The 20,338-nt window shown below is 41.1% G+C and overlaps 2 protein-coding genes across 2 annotated transcripts; one reads left to right on the forward strand and one right to left on the reverse strand.

Moving 5' to 3' along the window:
- Positions 1–1,689: 1,689 nt before the first annotated feature.
- LOC115403120 (protein mono-ADP-ribosyltransferase PARP14-like) lies at positions 1,690–14,513 on the reverse strand. The gene is made up of 17 exons (XM_030111922.1): positions 14,247–14,513; positions 14,015–14,121; positions 13,148–13,178; positions 10,946–11,230; positions 10,578–10,802; positions 8,230–10,451; positions 7,899–8,129; positions 7,263–7,481; positions 7,092–7,170; positions 6,698–6,847; positions 5,796–5,858; positions 5,442–5,618; positions 5,043–5,264; positions 3,819–4,433; positions 3,530–3,666; positions 3,214–3,388; positions 1,690–2,859 (listed from the first exon to the last, which is right to left on the reverse strand). Exons 1-17 carry the CDS (start codon positions 14,419–14,421, stop codon positions 2,576–2,578), a joined length of 5,397 nt encoding a protein of 1,798 aa, XP_029967782.1. The 5' UTR covers positions 14,422–14,513; the 3' UTR covers positions 1,690–2,575.
- On the forward strand, positions 14,494–19,724 carry LOC115403124 (protein mono-ADP-ribosyltransferase PARP9-like). Its single transcript, XM_030111927.1, has 9 exons — positions 14,494–14,649; positions 14,733–14,807; positions 16,174–17,076; positions 17,210–17,422; positions 17,587–17,802; positions 17,966–18,026; positions 18,185–18,657; positions 18,745–18,901; positions 18,993–19,724. Exons 2-9 carry the CDS (start codon positions 14,754–14,756, stop codon positions 19,253–19,255), a joined length of 2,340 nt encoding a protein of 779 aa, XP_029967787.1. The 5' UTR covers positions 14,494–14,649; positions 14,733–14,753; the 3' UTR covers positions 19,256–19,724.
- Positions 19,725–20,338: the final 614 nt, after the last annotated feature.

Below are 20,338 nucleotides of genomic sequence, written 5' to 3' on the forward strand. Positions count from 1 at the left end.
GGAAAATGATTTTTGCCTTATTTGTCCTGCAGGGGGCGCCAGTTTTTAAAAAAGCCTCATACCAGTGAATGAATGTGAAGTCTGAGATTTCCCTCTGCTGGAAGAGTCTGGAAACATTTTGTAGAATGAATGTCAATATTTCCTGCAAATACACGAATTTTTCAAATTCATGATAATGTGTATGGCTTTTTGTAAAAACCGTTGTGTTTTTCTCTCAGTTCCATTCTTCACGCTTACAGCAGGCACAGATGCATATTGCATTCACCTGAATAAATAAATAAAAAGAAAAACCAGCTTTATTTTTCAGAAGTAACGGGTAAAGTATCTCATAATTAAGAGAAAAAATACATTTTTCACCTTTTAGATTCCGTAAGGTTCATTCTCAGACAATTCGTGTCCAGACAAGACAGAGGTGATTGTTTTTGAGAGGTCAAAGAGCAGTGCTCACCTAGACTCACATGTTACTAAAAGATAAAACTGCAGCCAGATATCTTGGTGTAATTATTAACTCAAACCTGAATATGTGCCTTAAAAAAATAGCTACAATGAAAAATTTTCTGTTCAAACAAGACACAGAAAAACATGTTGGTGCTTTCATTTTCAGTATGTTAGATCACCGTGATGGTGTTTCAATCAGGCAGCTTCAACTGACCTGGAACACTGCTGCCAGAGTGCTTAAAACACCAAGTAACTGGAGCACATTACACCGGTCCTTAAAACACTACAGTGCTGAATGGTCTTGAATGAAAAAACATTCAAGATTTATGGAACCAAAGTGCCACAGCATTGAGTTCACATGCTCCTCAGTTCTGGAAAAAAGTTCCAGAACACCTAAAGTCTGCTCAGACTGTTTGGTTGTTGATATCAGGGCTGAAAACTTTATTAACTGCAGCATTCTGATTTTAATAATCACTATTTGTCATCACTCTAATGTTTCACTCTTCTAAATGCATTTTTATTTGCTTCATTTTAAATTCTTAATTATTTATTCTCCTGTTTTAATTGATTTTTCGTCTTTTAAATGTGCTTTCATTTCAATATATTGTTTTATTCCTGGGACTTTAATGTAATTATATGTCTTTCTTTGCATTTGAGAAGTACTTTGAAGCAGTGAATGGTGCTATAGAAATAAATTTGTCTTGCTTTACACTGAAAATGCATTCACCTTGCTTTATCATTTACCATTAAATCACAGTCCCATGATTTACTTACTGCAACATTAATATAAATATCCATCAATTTTCTACTTTTTCCTCTCTGTAAAACTGCTTCACACCTGACATAAGAAAATGTACAACTGTGCAGCTTTAAGCCTTGAACTTTCAGTCCACTTGATTCCTAATTGTACCCTCAAAAACTATTGGCATATTTAATAATGCAAAAGCAGCACAAAAGTAAAGTGTTGTGGTGGATTTCTTTAGCCAAAAGTTACAAAACTCTGTTAAATGTCAGCCTGTTATATTGCATTGGCATAATTCCTCCTGTAGTTTCGCTGCCACCTGAATAGGCCGTCTGTTGTAAACTGTATGAATTGACACCCATAAAAATATCATGGTTGTGTACAAAATTCCACTTTGCGCACCTTGTGAAGACAAATAATGAGCACAAAGTCCGATGTCCCTGTTTGTTGTAAAACTGTAGTGAGGCATAGGCCAGGGTGTGAAGGGTACAATAAAACAGAAACACTGAAACTCTTCACATCTCGAATAGGCAACTTTATTAATTGCACACAAAATAAAAACTTACAACCACTTTCCCAAGGATTTTTTTAAGTGAAATTTATTTAATTTTAAGCCAATTTCAATTACAGTAAAGACGTGTTGTCCCAGAAGTCCCACAAGCAACAACTAATTACAACAAAAAACAAAACAACCAAAACTGTTTGAATTGAGGAGAAAAACGCATTCAAATAAGGATCAGTGATCTCTGTGTTGATGAACAAGTATAGACACTTTTAAGACAATTATTCTGTGGTTGATTTTCAGTCCCCTTGAGTTTTGCCCTGGGTTTCAAGTTGGCTGTGTAGAAGCAGAAGGCCATGGGTGAACAGTGTTAATTTGGGCAGTTTCTAATGGGTGTTGCCCTTTTATACTGCACAAATAAGGCACACAGACGAGCATGAGTAAGGCCTGTTAAAGCTGCTGAGATAAGAGTGTGGTTTTCCTAGAAGCATGCTCACAGGATAAGGGGGGAAAACAGCAGCGATCATTAACCTCATTCATGCATATATATATAAAACGTGCTTCCTCAATAATGTGGTTTTCTGGAACAGAGCAAACAATTCCGACTTATCGGAGTCCCAGAAAAACCAAAACAAAACTATGAACTGTGTTTAGTACACACTGATAGTGATAGTTTAATGATTTTTAGAGTGTCATACCACACTTAGGTCTCAATTGTGAACTGTTTTAATTAAAACAGATTTTTCATGGCACTATATTGGCATGATTTACATTTCACACCTGTGATGATCACCTACTAGAATATTAATTCGATTACAAGCCAAACATAACAACAAAACAAAAATTCCCTGTGATCAGAAAAGACTACTCTTTGTTCTTTATCATTTGATGGGTCATTTGAATGTAATCAGATATTCAGGACAAGCCTGCGTGTCGTGGAAGATCACGAACATGGAGGGAGTGTTCACGTTGTCAACAACACTGTCATACATTTCGATGGAGCCGGGGGCCTTGGGCGGCGGTGCGATCATGTCTCGCTTTCCGAGAGCAAACTCTCCCGTCAGGACCCGGCAGAGGTACATGCGCTTCTCTTGGTTTTGATTGGGCTTGGAGTAGGTGTCCTGAGCAGAGTAACTGGCATTGACCGCAAAGTAGGTGCCATTGCCAAAGCATGCAGCTGAAAAGAGAAGAGAAAATAAATGAGGTCCTACAGACAGGCTGGGAGGTGTAGAAGATTTTTGGATAGGTGAAGTAATCTGCAATTATATTTAGTAATGGAGTTATAACATATCTCCAAGTATTCCTTTGAAGAAGCAGTATTCATTAAGTTTAAACAACGATGATGTGGTTTGTGACTGTAAAAACACTACATGATTAAGAAACATCTGCATGTATTCCTTTATGATTGTTTCCATGCTTCTGCCTGGCAGGGGCCACATGAAGAATTGGCATAAGTATTTATTAGAATTGAACACCTTCTACTTTGCCATCAGGTCTCACATACGACTGAATCAGCTTCACAAAATCTTACCATTTTTCCCTGCGTAGCTCCTGTTGAAGCCGTATTGGTTAATGGTGGGCACGGTGGTCTCACAGGTGCCATGAAAAAGACGTCTCTCGTTGTTCTGGATTGACTTTCTGCTCTCCATGTGACGTTTCTTGACCTGGAGACCTTTCCATAGAACTGGATTCTGAATCCTCTCAATCTAAGAGCAGAAACAAGTTCATTTGAAGTGTTTCACACAATATGCAGCAACGCCAGTCATTTCTCCAGTAATGTTTTTCTTCACTAATCTGACATCTACTTTTAAGAAAGATCTTAAAAACAGGGGCATGTTTAATTGTACCTTGATGACAGTTCGAGGGCACGTGGCCTGGAAGAGCTGCAGGACTTCGTTGTGCTCAGTGGTCCCAGCAGGGATGTCGACGGTGTGACTGGCGCTGTTGGCTGGCATCGGATCCCAGTGCTCCGGCACCTCTTCATCTGGCAGCACAACCATCAAAGTCAGTTTATTGTAGATGGCATGAACAGTTGTACTATTTTCTAACTGCGGATACTTGTAAAGCTCCCAGCCATGTTTCTAATTTGTAAAGACTTATGTGCAAAATGAAGTATAAATCCCAAATTATCTTTACCTTTTAGTTTGTCAACTCGCTTTATCTCCATGGAGCCTCCCCGGCTGTTTTTGGCAGGTCCCTTTGGCATGGTGACAGTGTAGTCTTGACCGTTGAATGTTATGTTTACACTGCCTAGCTTCTTTTCCAGTGCTTCCTCCAGCTTGAAGTTGCTCATCGCATCCAAACTCTTAAAGCCGTGCCCCTGTTTCTTATACTGCCAGTCTGCCACTGTGCTCGCCAGGTCCACTTTCCTTTTCAGCTCCTCCTCGAACCTCACGTTGGTCAGCATCTTGTGGATCTCACTGCTTGCGTCAAGCACATCTTTGCTGAGACCTTCAATGGTGATGGAGGCTTGTGTGTTCTTGCCCACAGTCTTTATGCTCACACTCATTCTGAACTGGATATCTTGAATGCGCTGGTGGTCTGCGTCAGAGAAGCTCAGGATGGCGTTGTCCATGATGTCAATTCTATGTAATTCCCTCGTTACCAGGTCTGTTACCCACTTCTTGGCCGAGTCGATCTCCATTTGTGAGTTACCGCAGATGTGGAAACAAGCGGGGTCCACTTCAACAGGATCAATGATGAAATCGTCATCCTTCTGTGGCTTTGACGTGTTGTCGCTTGTAAATAATGCTGTTAGAAGACATTGCAAGAGTTTAACATTTAAAATGACCACAGAAAGAAAAATTAAAGCTAGGGTCGGCGATCTAGGAAAACTAGCATGTAGCACGAATGTAGCATCTCCTCAAGACTCCGCCTAGCTCCCACCCCATTGTAGGAGCTCCCGTTGGGAGTGAACGCACTGCGCACAGACTTTGTGATCGCCTCCAATGTTATTAACCTTTCTGAATGCCTGCACACAACGCGCATAGGAGCGCAGCGCGCCTGCTCCGCTTTGTTCTATTTGTCACGCGAGCTGCGAGCGCCTTGGCAACGCACGTGCACTGAACCAGGGCCAGTGCACGCCATTGAAATGTACGCGCAGGGGGCTGGTAGAACGGCGAAGGGATTTGATTGGTTCCTTAAGAGCGGTCCACGCCTTACGATTGGTCAGATTTTTTACTGTCCTTTGGCCACTACAGTTGTCAGATTTTTTCCGCACCTTTTTCCGTCCACATAATGTATTGACTTCTCCCAGGGGGCAAGGAGCATTTCACTCAGTATGACAAAAAGTGCTTTTGAACAACATTGCCTACCCTAGCTTTAATGTTAAAACTTTTTTTTTGCTCTTTCCGTATTTACCTCTGAGTTTTAGGCCAATATTTTCCCAGAAGCCCTTATTTTTAGGGTCGTTGTCACCAGCCACTCGTTCCTGCATACTGCTGAGGAAGTCATTGACCATCGGTGGCTGGAAAATAACAATCCGGATTGTTGTCAGTGAGCTGGAAGAATTCTTGCCCAGCACTTCTATCACCGCGTCCAACATGGCATCTGCCACGGACTTTGATTGTACTCCACCTTGACCTTAAAAAAAGCACATAAAAAAATTAAACACTCTTATGATGAACATTGGAAACAAAATATAACAAAAACTTCTATTGACTTCACAGAAGCTGCTCTTGCTGTGAGCTCATTCGTTAATTATATTCATTTTGAATTAACAATTGAAAAAGCACAAATTAGAGGAGATCTATGTCTTACCTGTACCAATAGCAGGGAATGACACAGAGGAATAGGACTTGGATATGCACATTTTCAGAGCTTCTTTCATCCGGGTGTTGATTCCTGCCGGGTCCGTGGTTCCCACCAGGTGGAGGATTTTGTTGCACTTAAGGTTACCTGGCTGTGTCATGATCATGTTTTGGTGTGGCAAGGCAGCTGAAGATGTGTAAAGTGAATCCAAATTACTTTCAATTAAAAAAACTGGAAGTGTATGTGCATTTTTGCTTCCACTTGCCCTCAGAAAACCAAAATTTCAATATCCGTGTTTGCAGCAAACAAGAGGAATACAACTCCGGTTGGCATTGAATCTGTCTTAAAAGTGTGTTTTCTTACCAAGGCTTTGGCATTCTGTTTCTACAGCCGGGCCAGCTGCATCCAGAATCGCTTTAGATACTCCTAAAAGAGGGAAGCAATAAAATCACAACAAAGTAAATATGTGTACTCCTGCGATTTTCAATGGTTGCAACATTTAGAAACTGAGGTGAATGTGTTTCCTTGTCCAATGTTTCAAACAAATTTAGACACTTGTTAATTATTCACCTTTAGGTATGAGAACTTAAATCATATCGATCAAAAGTCAGTACCAGATGCTGAATTTAGGCTGATTTTACCATTGAATTTTCTTCCAACGTGAAATTTTCCAGATGATTTAAAACAAAGAGAGGTCTGAACAGACTGAAAGCTGTCTGGTGTTAACATCAGTACATCTTCCTTAAATACTAAAGCTTAGAATTAGTGAGGTGCCTTTCTTCTTTCCTGAATGAAACAATCAGTTAAGTAAACTGCTCATTTCCCTTTTTCTCAGTATTTTGTAATGAAATCTGTACATTTTATGAAAGGCCACTTTGATACTTTAACTAATAAATGCCAGCCACAACTGCCTCTGAAATGATCTCTTTATATCAGGAAGTATTGTTAACGCTGACCAAAATGAAGACAAATTCATAAATAAATAGACTACTTTCAGGTCGACGGTGACTGTGGGTTGCTGTGTATGTGTGCTATAATTGGAGTTGCTGACTGAGCTTATTAATCCAATACTGGGGGGTGATGACACCCGAGACACACAGTAGGTCTTTCACTGCTGTTTCACTGGCATCTTACAAGCCAGGAACACAGATTTCTGATATATTTGCACACACTTCAAATTATTATCATGCTCCTGGTTATTCAGTTTAGAAAAAACAGGCCTGATCCTAAATATGGATAACAGAAAGCATTTTCTGCATATTTACCTGACTTCAGAGTAAAACTATCATTGGAGGAGTTGACAATGACGTCACTGGTTTCCTTTGTAATGTCTCCGGTGACTATCTGTATCGTCGCACTTCCCATTGTGGTCTCATGCAGTCCGGACTGTGAGACAACTTTGGAAAAGGGTCCTCCTGGCAGTGAACACAAACAGCTGTCAACAAAAACTGTTGTTGCAGACAACAGAACTAAACAAAAATAGTTGTAACCCTCCACCCGACTGCTTCCTTTACCTATAAACCAATGAACAGTATAACAACAGAAATCAGACTTTCCTAAGAAATGTATGCAAAGTTGCTGTTTCTTGGTGTGTTACAAAAACTGTAAAATTTCATGTACAGCCTTCTATGTTTGACAAATGAAAAGGAACCAACCAACCTGAACTTTTAGCTGAACCTGCAGATGCAGACGTATTTGAGGCATTGGGGAACTTCTTGACAAATTCATCACTGAAAGCCTGTCGCAGAAAAAAAAAAATCAGATTCAAACAAATCTATTTTAACTATTGTTCATCAAGTGAGATGTGTTTTGATGGGTTTTTTTCTTAACCTGGATGGTTTTAACATCCCCTGGGAAAACAATAATCATCACTTTCTTCAGGTGCTTGGGGCTATTGCTGCTAAAAGCAACACATTCGTCTAACATCCAGGTCATCACGCGGTCTTTTGGGTAGCCCAGGTTTCCTGTGCCCATGGCTGGAAAGGATATGGAGCTCAGACCAGCATTCTCTGCCATGGCCAAACAATTCCTGAATATTCCTTTCAAGATCTGTAAGGCAAAACATAAACACAATTAAAAAACAGGACATCTAATAAAAACTAATTCTGTGTTCTCACTGAAACCAAGTTGTTTATTAAGAAATGGTAAAAAAAAAAAAAAAAAAAGGAGAATAGAGAGGTCTTTAATCTCATACTAACAATCACGTAACGCATGTCAAACGTAATGCCTGGGGGCCAAAACTGGTCAGCAAGAGGCTCCAATCCAACTCGCCAAACCACCAAACAAATTGTGTTAATTACTTGTTTTGTGAAAATATAGACATTTTAATCACATTTTCCCTACAATAGAACAAAGAAAAGCTTTAAATGTTTAAATATAAAGGTCATTGTGGCACTATTTTAGAGCGCCAGCTGGATGTGTTCGCTTAACTTAAATGTGTTGAACAGCCCCGATGTAATTCCTTACCTTTTCAGATGCACCTTTGTCATTGTCCCATTGAGGCGTAACTGCGTGAAAGACGTGACTGCTCTTCAGCTTGCAGCCGTCTGTCACAATGATGTCGCCAAAGTTTCCATTAGGTGCTTTTGCCAATATCTGCTGCTGAAGTTTGGGACCAGCCACAAGCAGGATCGCATTTGAAATGGCTCCTCTGTTCAGGGCAAGATTTTCGAACACAACATTCACGGTCACTTCCGTCTGAAAAGGGGAGTTTTAAAATGATGTAAGTCTAATGTTTTTCATTTACCGTAAATCTGTCGCAAATTAATGAATAGACATGCTCCAAAATCAAACTTACTGTGGCAGTCTCAATTAAACCTTTCTTAAGAGTGATGCCTAAGCCTTCCTTGGTTTGTACGTGACACAAACATGGATCAGAAGCTACGTTCTTGCCAGCCGGCTGCTTGTTGGGGGTGGTTTTCTGAGTACTGGTAACGCCCTGGTTTCCAAACTCGTGCCTGACAGCAGCCTCCATGGCCTGCACAGCAGCGTCATCATTGTTCACGAAATGGATCATCTTCAAGATGCTGTCGTCCCCCTTTTCATCACAGTGTTCTCTCACTGCTTTCACAATGGTAACTGCACACAGGTCGAGAGGGAAGCCGAGACCTCTGCTGATGACGGGGAAAGCCACCGTGTCGCAACTGTTGACTTCGGCAAGCTCGAGGCATAATTTGACAGCTCGTTTCAGCAGCAGAACAGATTTGTTGCGTTTTCCCGAGTCAAAACTCGGTGCAACCGTGTGGATGACATTTTTGCAGTACAGCTGCCCTCCAGCAGCAGTTATCATGCAGTCTCCGGGCTTGAGGGGTCCATTCCGTTTAACGTATCTGTCACAATCATCTTGCAGCTGAGGGCCAGCAGCTTTTAAAAGTGCTGCTGCGAGACCACCGTTGTGTTTCAAGTCTTGATTTGAAGAATTGACCACTGCATGCACCGGGTAGCTGCACATGTCTGCCTTGCAAACAACTATGTCTACTCCATCAGCTGTCTGAAGTTGGTATGCCGGTGGCGGGAAGAGTGACATGTTGCCCTGAGTGCCACGAGTATCATCCACTAGCTGGACCAGGCAACCAGTCTGGTTCTTGGCTAAGTCAATATACTCTTTCTTCTCCTGGAAGAACTTCTTAGCTCCGGGCTTGGAGATTTTTAAAGTGTCAAAGATCACAGCGGTGATGATGTCGTCAAACAAATCCTTGCATTCTGTCACATCGGCCCGAGAACCAGTCAGGCAGATGGTCTCTGGTCTGTAGGACACCGACACTTTGTTTTTTAAGTCCAATAACCAAGATGTGTCGAGACTTTTAATGTATTCAAGGATGACCTGGGGCTTAACTACAATAGGTTCTTCAACCTCAGTGTTCTGTAATATGAAATCATTAAGTTCCTTGCTAACTTTGTCGACATTATCCTTATAGCCAGACACCACTACCTGTGTACCCTTGGTGCAGATTTGAGTTCTGCACAGCTTAGTGTTGGCCTTCTCTAACTGACTGACCAGCTGCTGCCACTCAGGCATCGTCAAGACTTTTTGGTCCTCAACATCAATATAATCAGATTTCAGGAGCTGTGCCAAGTAATCGCTTGCATCTTCTAGGTCTTTTTCAGAAACACCAAGGAGCTCCACCCGGCGGGCACTGATCTCAAACGCTACATTCATCCCATTAGATGTGAGGAAAGCCTCTGTGAGCTCCTCTTCTTGTTCACCCTTCAACAAGTCAAACAAAGAGCCATCGAGTTCTAAAATCTGTCTTTTCATCAACATTGTTATGTTAATTATGGCTTGGTTTCCTGCAAAGAGCTCATTTGTGGTGCCTGTTATTTTCAACATTGCTTCCTCTTTCTCATAAGACACGAGGAGATCTGGGAACTGCTTTTGAAGCCTTTCCTGAAAACCATCTTGGGACAGGATGTGGAACGTCGAAGGCGACATGTGGATATTTTGAGTTAGGCTGGATTTCTCCCTCTGCACCCTCTTTTCAATATTGGCAATGAGGTCAGAAAGCTGTTTGTGCAGCCTGTCGACATCTTTCACAAGTCCAACAACAGATAAGACACCTCTGGCCCTATCAGGCACTGCTACCACATTTTCATTCATCTGTGCGATCTTCATCTCACACTCTTCAAATATTTGTAATTCTGGGCTAAACTGCAGGGATCTGAACTGGGACATAGCTTGTGCAAAAGCAGACTTCACAGTACGCGTCCACTTCTTGATGGTAGCCTTGGCATCTTTGCACTGCAGTAGGGAAGGTACAGGACTCAGGCACACAACGGGCTGGCTCAGGTTTACGTTACAGAAGTGTTTTGCTAAGTCACTGCGGATGGTTTGTGCAGCTGACGGATTGTCAGTCAGGTATTTCCAGACAGCACTGTCGATAGATTCAGAGATTTCAGCAGGAAGTTTCAGTGAAGGTTTGTCTTTGCCATAAAGCACTACTCCCAAGGATTCATAGAAAGGATAGACTCTATATTCATTTTCCTTGATTTTGTGCTTCTGCTCTGTGATTTTCTTGACGCCTAATGGAAGATGAAAAAATTATTGGAACATTTAAAATGCATGCATACCATGAGGCTAGTGGCTGAATATGTTTTGTCACATTGTACAATCGATAAAAAAATCTTAATGTAGTGCAATTCAAATACCTTTGTGGCTTCTAAATGTGATAAAAGCCGACTCTCCGTCTTCATCAAGCACAACTTTTTCCACGTCCAGTCCTTCATTCTCAAATGAGAGGGTGAGAATCTCTTCATTTACATTTTGAATGTCTTCAATAGCAATTTGCTTTGTGGCTTCCAGTGGTCGGACTGTAAGTCCTTTGTTCTGAAACGTTCTGTGTTGGGGACATTTTTTCAGGAAGTTGGTGTTGTCTGCAAGACAAATAGTTGAAAAGCCACAGTCACAGTCACGAAAATCATTTTCAAGCTGCAGAAATTTGCTTTAATAGTAAACAAAGTTGTTCTTGACCTTGACAACTGTTTGTTTAATCAGTGACACGTCACAATTTTAATACCTTTTTCACTCTGAAAAGTCACCACGGCCGAGGAAATATCAGGAATAACTTGCAAAGTGAAGCTCTTGGGGTTCACTGGAGAGTCTGGATTCTTGATGATATTTTCCACCAGCATCTCTAAGTACTCCAGATGTATGGGTTTTGGAATATTCCCTAGAACGGCCGAGGTACAGCATAATTCGTCATCTTCTGCATCGTCTTGGCTGCCTCCTGCCTCCGTCTGGCCTTCAGCAGCGGATTGGACTTTGTCAGTCGTCAGCTGTTGGATGGTCACTGCAGCATCCACTGTCAAAGACATGTGAATGCTCAATCAGGAAACAGGTTATTTGACTAGAATGCAACTAGAAAATTTGCCTCATAGCTACATGCCTCCTCCAACTTACAATGTCAACATCACTTTCTCATAAAGTATGTAATAAGGTGTGTTAGAGCTGTGAAATATTGATTCTTGAAAGAAAATGTAGGTTATCCAAAAATCTGTCACAAATATCACACTGAGGGCCCTGAGTTGCAAAAACCTTCACACCCACAAAATTGCACAGTATTTTCAGTTTTTTTGTGGGTATTTGGCAAAGTAAAATACTGTGAGTGACATCATGCGCTAACAAGACTTTTCAGGAAGTTTTCCAGTGCATTAGAGCCCCTTTACCTGAGAAAAATCTGCTTGCTTGATTAAATTTGATAAATAATTAAACAGTGTGTTACAGCAAATTAATCTGAATTTGGGTCAGATAGATAGATAGATGGATATAATAAGGATGGATTAATTTTAGACATTTATTTTCTTGTCAAACACGCTCCAAACACACTCAAATCAGACAAAAGCAAAATGGAAACAAGAGAAAATAGAAAGGAATGAAGAGGGAGGGAGGGAGAGAGGGAGGGAGACAAAGAAAGAGTGAGAGAGATGGCAGAAAAACAAGTTGAAAAATCAGAAGTGAAACTAAATACATCTGAAGAAAAATGGGACGGTGTTTGACAAATGACTTTATGGTTGTAAGAGAGAATCAATCTAGTTTTCTTATCTTAAACCACAGGCAATAAACAAGTGGAAGAGCAATAAATGTAGATTCATGTGATAGACAGATTTTTGAAACACTGTTCATGTTCCGAGAGATGCCAGCAGCCATTACAGTAGTGTGAGCAATGGTGTTTTTCCTGTTAGACAAAGAGCAACTGAGCTAACCTACTTATCAGGCAGCTCATGAGCAACTCTTATCACGAGCAAGGTCTCGCATGTAGCGTGTAGTTATGGCCAATCAACTCAAATGGTCTTCCAGTTTAAACTTGATTTGCTTTAAATTGTAAACCACGATACTGAAGCACAATGGTTGGCTGCACATGATTTACCATCAAATGTTATCCAATTTTCATGAATAATTAATAAGTAATATGGCCCAGCCCAAAGGTCCTAAACTTACCGCATCAAGAAATAACCCATTAAATAACTTCAGATCTCATTGATGATCAAAACTCTTATCAACTAATACTATCTGTATGCACTCGGATTTACAGTTATACACTAACATCTTGGATTTAGGAGAGAAAAAAACATGTCAGGATAAAAAAATAACTATGTGTTAATGCTATTTTTCATTTGGGAGCACTTATTTATTGATTTAAAAATGACTGAAATGTGCTTTTATAAATGCTATATGATCAATTCATCCTTAAAAACAATTCTAAATGGCTGAAGATAAAACAAATAGTTGTTAAGCAGAATAAGACAATTACTTGACCTTCAGCACTTCAACAAATCATAGCAGTAGGTTTTAGTAAGGGGTGAACTGAGGAGGCAGCAGCAACAATCTGGGCATTTACGGGATGCTTGTCCCTCTTATATCTCTCAAGAAGAAATCTTAATATAAAGAAATCTGAGTAAAAGTAACTAATTTATAATTAATTTAATTTATGTGAAATACAAACTAATCAGAATGATCCATTTCAATGACAGGATTTAAAACACTTATCTGCTTGCTTGTAATGAGGCTCAACATGTAGCAGTCCTACACTTTCAAGTGTGTGTGTGTATGTGTGTGTGTGTGTGTGTGTGTGTGTGTGTGTGTGTGTGTGTGTGTGTGTGTGTGTGTGTGTGTGTGTGTGTGTGTGTGTGTGTGTGTTTTACCCCCAAGTGCTGGCATGTCCTGCTTTTTTATTCATTTTGTATTTTGTTACAGTAGATTGTGTCAGTTCACCACTTACCTTCCTTGTTGTCTTCTTTAGATGGCGTTTTCTGAAGTGAACAGATAAGACATTAGTAAAGTCAATTCTCTTTTGTTTGACACGTAAATATTACGAATGCAAGTTGCCATTGCTAAAGCAGGCATAGAAGATTTAAGACTGGATTATTCAAAGGAGAAAAATGCAAATATAACAACACATAGTGATATTGCACCTGGAATAATTCCTGCAGCTTTACAGTTTAACTTGTTTGTTGAACAATTCAATTTAATAGAAATATTGTCAGAATCTGTTGCAGGAGTTTAAATGTACTTGGGAAAAGGGAAAAGATATCAACTTAAAAACCTTACACCAAATGCTACTTAAATGCAGTTGTGTATGTGTAAATTGTTGTGAGGGGATTCTGTGCTACTTGTGGTGCAGTGACAGTCATGTGAACCTATCTGCGCTTTACAGACAGTGAACATTTTCTCCAAATGGCTGTAGCTGATTCTGTCTATGTGGCCTCGGGGTGTTTTGCTGATCTGACCTAGCTCTCTCCCATACAGTGTTTTGCTGGGATGGATTCTACCTCTGCACTATGTACAGTTACAGAGAACGGATCTCACAGGAAGCAGCACCACCTTCTGTTTATGAGTCATCTGACTTCCTTGAATCCTTGAATATACAGACTTTAGGCCTTTACTTTACTTTCATGACACTTCCAATTAAAGTTTAACCCCAAACACTGATTTATTTATTTATTTACTTATTTATTTAGTTGTTGCAGAAATTAGCTTACTTTTACTTTCACTTACTCTCTTTTCACTACACTTGTGTCAAAAACCAGAGTCTCTGCTGACACCTTTGTTTAGCTTTTCTTTTTTCTTCACCACCTGGAGCATTTACCTGCGGGGTCACGCTGGGCTCAGGTGTGTTTAGGCGGACCGTCAGCTTCAGAACGCCTTGGTCCAGGCTGATCTGGTGCGCCTGCTTCTCCAACACGTTGCGCCGGTCTGGGTAAAGAGTTGAGAGAAGAACTGATGATAAAAGTTACTTATGTACATTTATACGCAAATGCAATCGAAAAAAGAGTAAGCCCTTAAGGCCGAGCCTGAGCCTGTAAAGGGGGGAAACTCACCCTCCTCTCGGCGGAAGCGCAGCACCGCGGTCCTCTCGCCCTGCTTGTAGTCCACCTCGCAGTCTCCGCCGCTGGATTTCCTACTCTGGAAGTATTTCACCAGTTTGTTTTTTAACTTCGGAACCCCGGCGTCTTCCAGCTCGACGAGCAGAGCGAACGCGTACTCGTCCGCCATGGCGGCAGGTCGCACTGTCTGTCTCCGTCTGCCCGCCGATACTTTCACTTTTGTTTCTTATGAAATGAGACCAGAATCATCCGACTCGCACTGAGCCGGTTCACCGAGTCAGTATCAGGGTTTCGCCCCTCGCCGGCGGACAGACTCCTACTTTTTTAGAGGTCGCGCCCTCTTTTTCTTCATACTTTCACTTTCTCTTACTCCGACGGGACTTTCCAGTCGCGGGAGGTGAGTTGATTGTGCGCAATAATCTGCCTCTTCCTCCATTTTACCAGCACGTCGTTTCTGTTCTTATAACTTTTACTCTTGAGGATTCGTTTAAACTGGCGTGAATGGCTACGTGGGGACCACTCGGTCGGTTTCTGGGTCTGACGGACTCTTCGCAGGTAAGTCGCGAAAAAATAAAAAAGCATCCTCACACACTTCAAACTGTCTTTACGATGTTTTTTTTAGTCGTTGCTGTCGCAGAACGACTTCAATCTATGTTTTCAGTCAGTGTATGCTGAATGAACATGCAAATACTGGGAAACAAAAAAATCTAACAAACATTTGTTTTATAAGATTAAAAGTGACAGTTTTTTTAAGAGAATATGATATGCTTCTTTGTAATCTACACATTACCGTAATATGTATATAAAATGCAAGATTGCTCGAACAAAGTTGTATTTTGCAGCCTCATTCTCAGTTCCATATCTTTCCAGTTCAGGTTAATGAGTATTGGTTGGATTCAGCTTTTTAATTGGCGGTCTGTGGCGCCCTCTACTGGACAATACCTTACAATGCAGTGTACAATGAAGCACTAGTGTTGAGAGAAGGTGCAGCAGCTCCCTCTGCCGGTTGCTGGAGGAACTGCACATTCCAGCGTCTCCTCCACTGCCAATTAAAAACACACAGTATTCTCTCGCTTCAGGTGAGGCCACCCTCACGGTGTGGGAGGGTTCTCACCAGCTCCAACAGCTTTAAAAACGACAACAAAACGCCCATCTCTCCTGCCAGTTTAATCCTTGAATGGGGGATTTCCCCGTTTCTTTATCTTATTTTCATTTTGAGTCATTTTGCATTAGGCTTACAACAACGTTTGTTGTAAAACTCTATCAACTCTTTCATTTATTGTCATGCTTAAGTTACTTGAATTCATCAGATTTTTTTTTCTGACAGAGCTCCACACCCAGCCTGACTTAGCATTCATATTATTGTTACAATATATTGAGCAAATCTGAGTGTATACTTCTGCCATAGTTATTATTTTCATTAAAAACAATTGCAGAAACAAGTAGTGATTTCAGGCTGTACTCATTAAAGACCAGTTTTAGTGTGGGTATCTGGAAAAAGTTCACAATTTCATGCACTTTCTCTGAAGTAAATGTTTTAAACTCTCCCTTTTTTGCAATTGAGACACTCACTCAATCCATCAGGTTTTTTTTGTTTTTTTTTTTAATCTCCATACATCTTTTTAGTTAAATTTACTTTATCTACAGTGCAACTTACAATAGTAACAAGTTCACACATGCTTTGAGTAACGCAGTAATCACAAATCAACTTGAAAAGATTAGATCACAGCAAACTCTAAAAACACTGAAGGAAGATTTTTAGACTCATTGAAGCCTTTCGAATTTCTTGAAAATGTTTTTTAAACTTTAATTATTCTGTTTACTGTCACTTCATGAGTGCCCCTAACAGTCGTTACATGACAGACTGTAATGTGTTTTCTGGTTTGGACCACTGTCACTGACGCAAAGTTTATTTCCACAGGCGGGTTCAGAAAACATGGACAACAAACAGAACGTTCCTCTCTCTGGACCCTCAGTCCACGTAGTGAGCAGAAACCCAGCTGAACTGCGTGAAATCCTCCTTAACAGATTTGGGTGTGAGGCCACCTTTGAGGGCGTGGAATTTCAGGGTGGTTCTAAAACCCTTAAAAAGAGAAAGGCACCTGCCCCCCCATCGCAGAGGTATGGGGTTACCCTGCCTTCAGGTGTCCGGGTGTCTGTGTGGAAGGCCGACCTCACACAATTAAACGTGGATGCTGTTGTGAATGCTGCCAACACTCACCTTAGCCATGGCGCTGGCCTTGCTGCTGCCCTTTCCAAAGCCGGAGGTCCACAGATCAAACGTGACAGTGATGATTATATTCACAAATATGGTCCCTTGAAGACAGGACAAGCAATTATCTTCGATGCAGGGTTTTTACCATGCAAGAAATTGATTCATGCTGTGGGGCCACGTCTGGCACACCACTCTGAGGTTAAACAAGCTAGACCACAGCTGGAGAAGGTCATTGGGAGCATTCTTGACATAGTTGTAAAACATCAGCTGAACACGGTTGCCATCCCTGCCATAAGCTCTGGGTTATTCAACTACCCCCTGGCAGACTGTGCACACACCATTGTGACCACAGTGAAGCGCTACTTTGGGTCCTTGCCCAGTTACAAGTTTATCCAGAACCCTATAGAGATCCAGCTGGTGAACAATGATGACCCCACAGTTACGGCGATGTTGAAGGCTTGCTATCAGATACTAGGATCTCCGTCCTCCAAGTCGTACAGCCAGGCTGTATCAAGCAACACGAGAAGCTCTGCCAACACACCACCCATCACTGTCCAGATTGGAAATGTCCTCGTGAGGCTCATGAAGGACAGGATTGAAGAGCAGCAAGTAAGAATTATTGCATTGTTTACTCGAGTGTGCTGCAGTGTTTCTTTTCTCTTATTGACTTTGAATTACCTTTTTGGAAATTGCCAATATGCAACAATGCCATATCCATTTTTCTTTTTTTGTCTCCTACCAGACGGACGTCATTGTAAACACAACATGGAGTAAAAATCTGAATAGTGGTGCGATCTCTAAGGCTTTGTTGAAGAAAGCTGGATATAAGATGCAGCAGGAAATAAATAATGCTCAGCAAAAGGGCCGTATCATTGTCACAAAATCCCATGATCTGGAGTGTAAAGAGGTGTTCCACACCTTTTGTGTTGACAAAGCAGACTTCAATGCCTCACAGGTACAGTTTACGAGCAGTTTCCACCTTCCCTCATTCATGATCAAGAAGTATGGTGTTATTATAGTTTGCTGTCAGATTATGTTTAATTAAATTTTATGTTTTTAAAAAATGCACTCAAGAATTTGAGAAAAAAAATTTCTTGTTCATCTGTTTGTCCATGACAGGTTCTGTACACTTGTGTATGGGAATGCTTGACAATGGCAGAGAAACATCATCGCAGGTCAATCGCTTTTCCAGCGATCGGGACCGGAGGTCTGGGCTTCACCGGACAAGAAGTGGCTTCCATCATGTCCCAGGCAGTGATGAACTTTGCAAAATGTCGTAAAGACAGATTTGAAGTTCATTTTGTTATATTTCCTTCTGACGTCAGCACATTTGAGGTACAGTTTCAAGAATGATTTCAACATTTGAAGAACATTATCGGCCTGCATATAATAATAATTATGATTGATCCCGAAGGTTGCTGTAAATCCTCATGTTTTGGTGTAACACATGGAATCATGTCTGTCAAAAAAAAAAATCAAAATAAACTTTTCATTTTAGGCTTTTGAAATGGAGATGAGATCCCTCAAGTCACGACAATCAACTGCCAACGTTCCTCTTGGTAAATGGAACATTTCTTTCAGTGTAATGTGTGTGCAGAGCAGGGACCTGCAAACTAAATATACATTTCCAATTCAAGCACAGTCTCTAAGAAGCTGTTGTACATGAAATATGGCGATAATATTGAAACACCTCTGACTGTTTTCTCTTTTCTAATAGCGTCGGTGAACCCAGATGAGTCCCGCAGCAAGAAATCTGGGACTCCACACATCAGCCTGATGGGCCCATCCGCTGAATCGATAAGAGAGGCCAAGAGATGGCTCAATGACCTTTTCAGATTTTCAGAAATTACTATCCAGAACAACTTCATCCAGCACTTCAGTGACCAGGAATATCAGCAGCTGGCTCTGTTCAACCAGGATGGAGTCTCCGTGGAGGAGTTTTTCACAAAGGGCCACGCGTGCATAAGTTTGAACAGCGAATCACAAGAAACTGTCAGTGAAGCTGCGCTGCAGGTGGAGGCCATGCTCCAGGAAGTCCAGAAGGCGTTTGTCACAGAGGAAACGAAAGAAATTCAACTGATGACACAAAGTGAAGTTCTGTTCTGTGACAGAAAAACAGTTGACAGGTCAAGCCATGAGTTCATTGACGTAGTTAAGCCTTTCAAAGATTTGCCGATGAGCCCAGTGAAGGTACAGCATTGCTTGTTGAGTTAGTGTTTTATCGTGTTTCAGATCTGCTGCTGTCGCCTCATTTTGTGAAATACTCTTTACTTGTAGGTGGAAAAAGTGGAAAACACAGCGCTGGAAATCCTGTTTAGCGTCAAGCAAAGTCAGCTGCAGTGCTCAACTCGAAAAATGTACCAATGCATCCCTGCACAGTTCTGCAACATGATCAGCCGTGTTGGATTCCACGCAGAGATTGCTCCACCAGAAGGTATTAAAAAGCTTCCTTGTTGAATTAGTGATGTGTTGGATGGAAAAGAATGGAGACGTGGATGTTTACTGTTTTATGCTCCCGTGCACAGCTCCAGACTTCGGAGAGGGCATCTACTTTGCTGCCACAGTGGAGAAAGCCAGGGATTTGTGGAGGGGGAGTAAAGAAGAGTATCTCTACTTTGTTGAGGCTGTGGTGCTGGAAGGAAACTCCACCCGTGGAAAACCAGGGCTCATCCTTCCACCAAATGATTCCCAGGGGTCGTTCAACAGTGTGAATGGAGGGAATGAGATCGTGGTCATATTCAGCGGCTACCAGGCTCTGCCCAGGTACATCATCACCTGTGGGAAATAGTTTATCCCAGAACACCGTCATCTAGTGAAGACGTCTGCCATCAGACAGAAATTACAAATTCATATGAAGTAGTTCACAATAATCTAAAGAATTACTTCATGTCCCTGTTGCTCATTACTGAAGTATTTGCAGCAGGATTCAGATTTTTCTTTTGCTCTTTGATTGCGATGGTGACATAACTGTGTGAAGTCCAGCTGTAATGATGTACTGAGATGTAAAAACTACTGAGGGCACAGAGTTAATGACAGTCACATGATAGACGCTGTGCAAAGATCGAGCCGCAGATCATTTAAATGAAGTCGATTGGTTTTGTTTAGAGGAAGATGGGCAAATAATCACTTGTGTGCTGTATATAATTTTGGTTTGAGCCGATGATGCCTGTTGATTTTTTTATTTTCTTTTTCTTTTGCTGTAATTTTAAGCCAATGATTCTGGGATGGATGGTAATGTGAATGATTGTTGATATATTGAAATAAACATCACAAATGAAGAAATGTTTGCATTTTTCATTATAATTTGAAACTGCCCGTGTGCATGTTTCTCTCTGTCCTGTGATGGACTGGTGACCTGTCGAGGGTGTACCTGATCCTTCAACCCTCGCTACTTCAGTTCTTTCTGATGCTGCGGCCCACTGGTACCGCCACATGCTCCGATGACTGTTCATGAGGGGAAAAACAAAACGGACTCAGATCAGTCATACTGCTTTAATCCAACTAAATCGCAGATTCAAAAGACATTTTTGAAAAGACATTTCCTTGAAGCATTTCAGCTTGAACTGGACATTTGAAAAGACGTAACAAGAAGGTATCATTTTCTCGGCTGCTAGAAACTGCAGGTTAGATGAGTGTGATTATTTGCCAGTAACATTTTGACACAGAAAACGCTCTTAAGCTGCCTTTCACTCATCAGCTGAGGTTCGCTCAGGAAACATTCACACTGGATTTCACCAGATCTCCATATAAAACAAACACCTCTATATAAAATATCTCAGACATTTTTTAAATCATAAAAATAGGCTAAACTCTGTAATATCAGCCTTAAAAATAAGAGACTCGGCACAGTGGATCTCTAAAGACGACAACC

Source organism: Salarias fasciatus, chromosome 16 (assembly GCF_902148845.1).
Source record: "Salarias fasciatus chromosome 16, fSalaFa1.1, whole genome shotgun sequence".
Lineage (NCBI taxonomy): Eukaryota > Metazoa > Chordata > Actinopteri > Blenniiformes > Blenniidae > Salarias > Salarias fasciatus.